This window comes from Myotis brandtii, unplaced genomic scaffold (assembly GCF_000412655.1).
Source record: "Myotis brandtii unplaced genomic scaffold, ASM41265v1 scaffold2814, whole genome shotgun sequence".
In the NCBI taxonomy this organism is placed as follows: domain Eukaryota; kingdom Metazoa; phylum Chordata; class Mammalia; order Chiroptera; family Vespertilionidae; genus Myotis; species Myotis brandtii.
This window is the reverse complement of record NW_005360738.1, coordinates 53,232-60,029: the sequence shown is the minus strand read 5'-3', so window position 1 is coordinate 60,029 and position 6,798 is coordinate 53,232. Positions and strand designations below refer to the sequence as shown.

The following is a 6,798-nucleotide window of genomic DNA, read 5'->3' as shown; positions in this document are numbered from 1 at the left end:
GGAACGAGGCCTGGAGGCGCTTCCCCATGCGGCGCCCCCAGCATTCCATCGTGGGGCCGCGCCCCTCGGACTGGTGGGAAAGCTACCTGAAGCGGACCATCTGGTCGCTCCGGCACCCCAGGGCGGTGTGGAGCCCCGTGACCATCAAGATCACGCCCCTGGCGCAGCGAGGGCTCCCCGCCACGTCCCCGGCGCCCGCCATCCGCTCCGCAGGGGCTTCAGCCTCGGAGAAGCCCCCAGACCCACGTGCGAAGGAGGCGGTGCTGAGGGTCCTCCGAGAGTCCAAGCAGGTGAGGAGGAGGCTGGAGGGACCGCCGTCCCAGGCCCCCGACAGGCCGGACAGCAAGAGGGGGAGCCCAGAAGCCAGAGCATCTGCGTTTAAGCCTCTGGTGAAGAGTGGGAACCTCGCTTCCTTCGTGCCCAGCCTTGGGCCTCTGAGCTTGGGCCTCAGCTTGAATAGGAGGCCCAGTTCCTGCTCCCTGAGCTCCTTGGCCAGCTCACACCCAGGGGGACCCCTCGGCTCCAAAAGGAACGCGATCACAAGTTCTTACAGCTCCGCCAGAGGCCTCTCCCAGCCTTGGAAGAGGCGCGCGCCCCTCCAGATGCCCGAGTGGCCGGTGAAAAAGAAAAGCGGTCCTCAGCGTCACTTGCCAGGCCCACTGGCCGCGGAGGAGTCCCCGGCAGCGTCCGGCAGCCCCGGGCCGCGAAGTGAGGAGACTCCACGGCTGCTTGCTGGCCCTGGGCCCCCGCTGTCCCTGAGTCCATCCCCCCAGCTTGGTTATGCAGTTCCTGCTGAGGACCTGGCCTCGGGGACAGAAGCTGGGCTTCCGTGGAGCAACAGAACCAAGAAGGATGCCACGGATGCCACCGCAGACCCTGCACCTGACGCTCAGTCTACGGCTCTGCCTTCCCTGCCCCTCACCCTGCCTTCTGCAGGCACCGCTCCAGCCGAGGCCACCGATCCTCAGGCGGCATCTCCAGGCCCACGGGCCTCCCCAGTGCCTGCGGGAGAGGGAACCAGTGTGGTCCACTCGCCTCCGGAGACGCCCAGCCTGCTGGCCCCACTCGGGTGCTCCCAGCCAGAACCCCTTCCAGGCCCCTCTGCAGGCTCCGAGCCCACAGCTGCTGTCACCCTTCTGACCCCTGTTCCTCCCACCTCATCTGTCACTGACACCACGCGGCCACCTTCCGCCTGTCAGGCTGACGCGTCTCCCAGGCCCCCAGGCCCACCTGCCATCACCCCCACAGCACCCTCTGCACAAAGGACTGTGTTTGGAGTGGTGAGGGGACCAGCTCACCATCTTTCTGCCTCTGCACCTCCTGCTGCCACCTCTGCTGACCCCACCTCAAAGCCCCGTTGGTGGCCCCCACCTGACAATGAGGCCGGAGTCTCCTTCCCTTCCAGAATCTCAGCCACGACTGCAGCCCGATCCCCTCCAGGCCTCTCAATGCCCACCTTCAAGCCCATCTTTGGCAGCATGGAACCGCTTAAAACTAGGCCTGTGATCACTCCTTTCTCCTTCAGGCAGACCTCTCCTCCAGGTCCTCCTGCTGCCACCCTCCTCTTCCACAACCTGGGCACGGCCAGCTCTGTAGCCACCTCCACCGCCCCCGTCAGCACATCCTCAGACTCCTCTTTCAAGCCACCTCAGGATTTTGGTGGAGCGGGTGTTACCAGGACCGTAGGCAACACTTACTCCGACTCCTCCCCTTCTCACACTTTCCTCCTTGGGGCTTCCCATGCCTTCAGGGCCAACCTCTCGAACCCAGTCACAGGCTTCATTTTCCCACCTCCCCAGCTTTCCACCATTCCCATGGTAAATGCAGTCAACATCTTTAGCCAGGTTCTTCCCAGCGCTGTCCAGATATCCCCTAGGAAAAGCACTGCCCGTTTTAAGGGCAAGGGCAGCCCTCGGTCGGCCTCGGCCCTCGTCACCCCAAGCCAGCCCACATTGCCATTGGGCATCTCCAAGCCAACCCCAGCATTCACACTTCCTTTGGGGTCAAGCTCAAAGCCACTTTTCCCACTCTCCCTGGGAGTCACACCCCGGCCTGCATTTGGGGCTTCAGGTGGGCAAAGGCAAGGGGCCCACCAACCAGCCCTTAGCCCAAGCTTCAAGAGCTCTTCTGTGTTAGGAAACTCGGCAGTGGTCCCCCCAACCCCAACCCCAGCTCCAGCTCAGCCAGCCTTCAGCAGCCCCACACGGTCAGCATTCGGGGTGTTGACACCCTCTGCCTCCACCTTCCACGTCCCTGCCAGCATCCAGACAGGTGCAGGCAGCACCCCAGCAGGTTTTCCCTTTGGTCCAGCTAGTGCCACTGGTTTTGGGGTTGTCCCCCAGCCCCGCCAGAGTGGGGCTCAGGCCTCAGTGTTTGGCAGCACAGCCCCACGACCTTTTGCTTTTGGGGGGTTAGTGACCCCTATGGACTGTGGGGAGTCTGGGGACAGCATGACTGTCCCAGACATGAGCTCCAACTCTGGAGTGTTCTCCATCGGAGCAATGCCCAGTGGGGCCAAGCAGACCGTCACACCCTTCGGAAAAGGCTGGAGTCAGAACGCCCAGGGCCTGACCCCCCAGAGCACCCCTTTTGCCTTGGGGAGGCCCAGTATTTCTGCAAGAAAGATTATGTTTGGAGGCCCTGCCATGGCCCCCTTAGCTCACAGCCTCCCTGTCCCTAGACCACTTAAGACAGGCAGTAGCTTTGGCTTAGGGATTCCCTCTCCGCCTGCCCAGGGCTCCCTTGGGAGAGGGTCTTTCAGACCAGCAGTCCCTTCATTTTCCATTGGTGCCAAACCAAAAACCCCAAAGAGTCGGGAGCCAGGGCATTCCCGAAGGCATCATGCCCACAGGAAATAGCTGTGTCCTTCACCCTCACCCTGACTCGGACCTCAGAGTCATTGGGAAGAGCTTCCATATCCTCTAATTCTCTAAAGTGAAAAATATCCAGATTTAAGGCTAGAGCTTTATGTTTACCCGTGGGTCCTCATCTATGTCTAGAAGGTGGAGCATCGGGATGTCTAGTGGTGACAGCAGAAAGCAACCTCTGGACTCGAGCAGAGCCTCCCCCTCCCGCCCATTCCCCTCTGTATCACTCATAGGTTCAGTCAGTACACTACCTCCTGCTTTTCCCCTGGGAACGGACATGCCGGGGAGGCAGCAGGTACAGCCCCACCCTCTTGCATCTTTGGGAGGAGGAATGGATTCAAAGTTTTAGCTTTTATTCGGCTCTAAGAAGTGGGTCCCTTTCTCTGGTCCCTGGGGACACTGAGTCCTCATTCTTGCTGTGTTGTTCCTCAGTGGGTTCTTGGAAGAAGAGCCCGCTCCTCATTGCAGAAAAGGGAAGCTCTTGACCAGTGACCCTCCAGGCTTGGAGCAGTCAGGTGGGCCTTGCTTTTTTGTCCACCATTCTCCAGTCTGTACACAGAGACCCCTCTTCACGGTGTCTAATAGGACTGCTATGTGTGCTTCCAGCTGAGGACAAATGACCAGACCCACATGTGGAACCTAAGTCTGAGGCCCACCTCCCTGGATGAGTTGAATCGCACCACATTGTGCCTACAAATGCCAATTTTCAAGTGTTTTTGGCTTTAAGGGATGACTTGTCAGGAAGAACTAGGGCCAGGCAGGGTGGTGCAACCTTGCTTCTCTCTACAACATAGGCTGTGTTGCCTCCAGTAGGAGCAAGAAATGCAGTTAGGGAACCAAAGCTTACATCTCATTGTCCTTTTAATTTGAACCTCAAACCACTCCTCCATGTTCATGTCTCTGGGGGTGGGGGATGAGGGTCTGGGCAGGGCAGGAAGTCTCTTGGGCCTGAGAACAAAGGAAGAAAGCAAAAGAGCAGGAATCTGGGCTGGTCTCTACTCTGTAACCCATTGGAGGCCTATGAATGAGCTGTGACATGTTCCTTAGCAATGCTTATCATCCCAAAGGAAAAAAAGAGACAAGAACGACTCCCTGTAGACATCTCTCTGCTGTTTGGTTTTATGGATACCTTGGAAGGGGCCTCACTGGAAAAATAAGCCATCTTAAATTGGTTGATAAAATAAAAATTGTCTAAATAAGTCAATGATGTAGAAATGACTGTGAAACTCATGTCAATTTTGAGGCAGAAAGATGTTAAGAAGCTTTCCCAAGCCCACCTGTTAGTAGAGGGGAGACATAGGATTTAAACCCGAAAGGTTCCAAGGTCTGGACTTCTCCTCCCTCACATAGCAAATCACCGAGGTTAGAACTCAAACCCAGGTCTTAGTATCCATGCTGGTTGCTTCAGCAAAGTAAATGGGTGATACTGTATGTCCTAGAACTTATTCACATCATCGTGAACACGTACTCACTCCCTGTTAGTTATCATATTCTGTGAGCCAGACCCTCCAGAGATGAGATCAAACAAGGGCATGACCATGGGAGGTGGTGATGGGGGCCACATTCAGAGTCTGCTTGTCCTGCTGGTTTCTGACCAGCTCATCTCCACCTGTGACACTTGTGTGTCATGTCCTATGGTGTCACGTGATGAAAAATGAAAATAGAAAAAACTAAACTTGGGTGGGTGGGCATTGGCCCTTCCATAGAAGGCACCCAGAAAGCATTTGTTAAAATAATTTTATTTTACAGGTATATGTACATATTACATATACATATGTTAATAGATTACTTTTTGTTTAATCTTATATTCATGCACTTGTTTCCATGGCAACAAATACTCTTTACAAATATGATTATGAAAATTCCATGTATTTTATTGAACAGAGGACACTTAGGGACCATATGCTTCATGCCTATTTTGTGTCAATGATAGTGAATGCATTAAGCTCATAAATATTTGTTCCTTTAAACTGATTATACTTTATTTATACATTCCAAATATTTTTCTTAACAATGCTGAGGTGAACATATCTGTATTAAAATCTTTATCTCCATCTGTGTTTCTCAAGGATTGAAGCTTAGAAGTGGAACCATTGGGTAACTATGGATAAACGCCTTCAGACTCTTGTTATATGTTTTTTCCAAATTTTTTGTCCTTGTGTTTCTTCCCAGGGTTGTTATGAGGAGCAAATGCAATGTCCTTGACCAATGAAAGATATTTTTTCTGTCTGGGAAGCTCATCTTCTGCACATTTTCTTCTGACTTGTCTTTCTTTTTCTTATTGAGTTATGGAAGGTATTTTTTTTCTCACTCTGAGGCCTTTGTATTGCAATATTTTCCCCCACTTAGAAACTTGTATTTCACTCAAATAATGCTGTCTTTGGATGATCACAGTGCTTAGTTTTTTTGTGGTTGTGTGTGTGTGTGTGTGTGTGTGTTTTAAACTTTCTGCTGAAGAATAATATATAGTCAGAGAAGTACCCTGAACATCGGGGTATGGCTCACTGAATTTTCTCACACTGAACACATTAATGTAACCAGCATCCAAGAAACAAAATATTACAAATACCCCATAATCCCCTTAGTGCTGAGAGATACTTATATTAATCAACATATACTTTCAGATTTTTTTCAGATACCTCTTTATTCCTTCAATCGTCACCCCACGAGGGTCTGCAGGGGACGAACATCGGGGTATGGCTCACTGAATTTTCTCACACTGAACACATTAATGTAACCAGCATCCAAGAAACAAAATATTACAAATACCCCATAATCCCCTTAGTGCTGAGAGATACTTATATTAATCAACATATACTTTCAGATTTTTTTCAGATACCTCTTTATTCCTTCAATCGTCACCCCACGAGGGTCTGCAGGGGTGGGGGGAGGGGACACACAGTTCTGGGCGCCCTTGATGGTGAGGGGAAAATAGAGACACTACACTCAAGCTGACAGAACGACTTAAATCAGAAAGGGCTGCAACGTGAGGATCGTTTTCATCTGCTTTTAACTAACCCGAGGCCTTGAACTTCCTAGCTTTCCAGTTGTGCGCCAATGCCCAGCCGGACATAAATCCTGTAGACAACCCTCTGAACCGGGTGACGGTTTGACCAGGAGTGCACTGCTGGCTATGACGTGTGCTGACCACCAGGGAGCGCGCAGGATATGGCCGGCGTTGGCAATGCGGTGCTGGCAGCGGGAGCAGTGGAGGCGCTGCCTGCCGGATGGGCCCCCAGAGAGCGGGACCACGGCGGGAGGGTGGAGCAGGTGAGGGAGGCGGGCACCAGGCCAAGGTGGGGTGCCAGGTGGGGCTGCAGGCTGGGGGCACAAGCTCCGCAGGCCACCCCAAGGGACCCCACCCGTGCACAAATTCGTGCACCAGGCCTCTAGTTTTACTATAAAAACGCTCAACATTTTCTTCAAAACACTCTGGGTATCTCTTGGTAGTATTTCCAGAATTGCAGTTCGCTTAAGACCCTTGAATAAAACTTTGTCATTTAATTCTAACGAAGCCCCTGGTTTGTTCACGGTCGGGGGAGACGAGGGGAGGTCGGGGCAGCGTCAGTGAATCAGCTTTCTCCGATTCCTGAACCAGAAAAGCGTGTGCATACTCGGACCCGCAGGTCCCCTGACCACTGACCATCGCTGCTGGTTGGTCAACCCACTCGGATCTCTGAGCGTGGGCTCCATCCCTATGCCGTGTTGCCTGCGAACAGTTTTCTCTCGGCCACAGTGACAGCGACTCTCTCAGGCCCATTGTCCAGGGGTAACCCTTTTCTACAATCCATCCCCACTCTTCTCCGCCACGACTATCAACAAACTTCCTCTCGCTCTTCCCGCTCCCACCTTCCCTTCCGTCTCCTCCGTTGACGGGTTTTCTCTAGAGATTTCCAGTTCCAGTAAGCTTGGGTGCTTTCTGCGCGCATTT

The 6,798-nt window shown here is 53.2% G+C and overlaps 1 protein-coding gene across 1 annotated transcript in view; it reads left to right on the top strand.

Annotated features, from left to right (window-relative positions):
• Positions 1 to 2,858, top strand: part of POM121L2 (POM121 transmembrane nucleoporin-like 2) — an 8,004-nt gene extending 5,146 nt beyond the window's left edge. Inside the window, exon 3 of the mRNA XM_005869010.1 lies at positions 1 to 2,858. Within this exon, the coding sequence (XP_005869072.1) occupies positions 1 to 2,858 (2,858 nt within the window).
• The last annotated feature ends 3,940 nt before the right edge of the window (positions 2,859 to 6,798 follow it).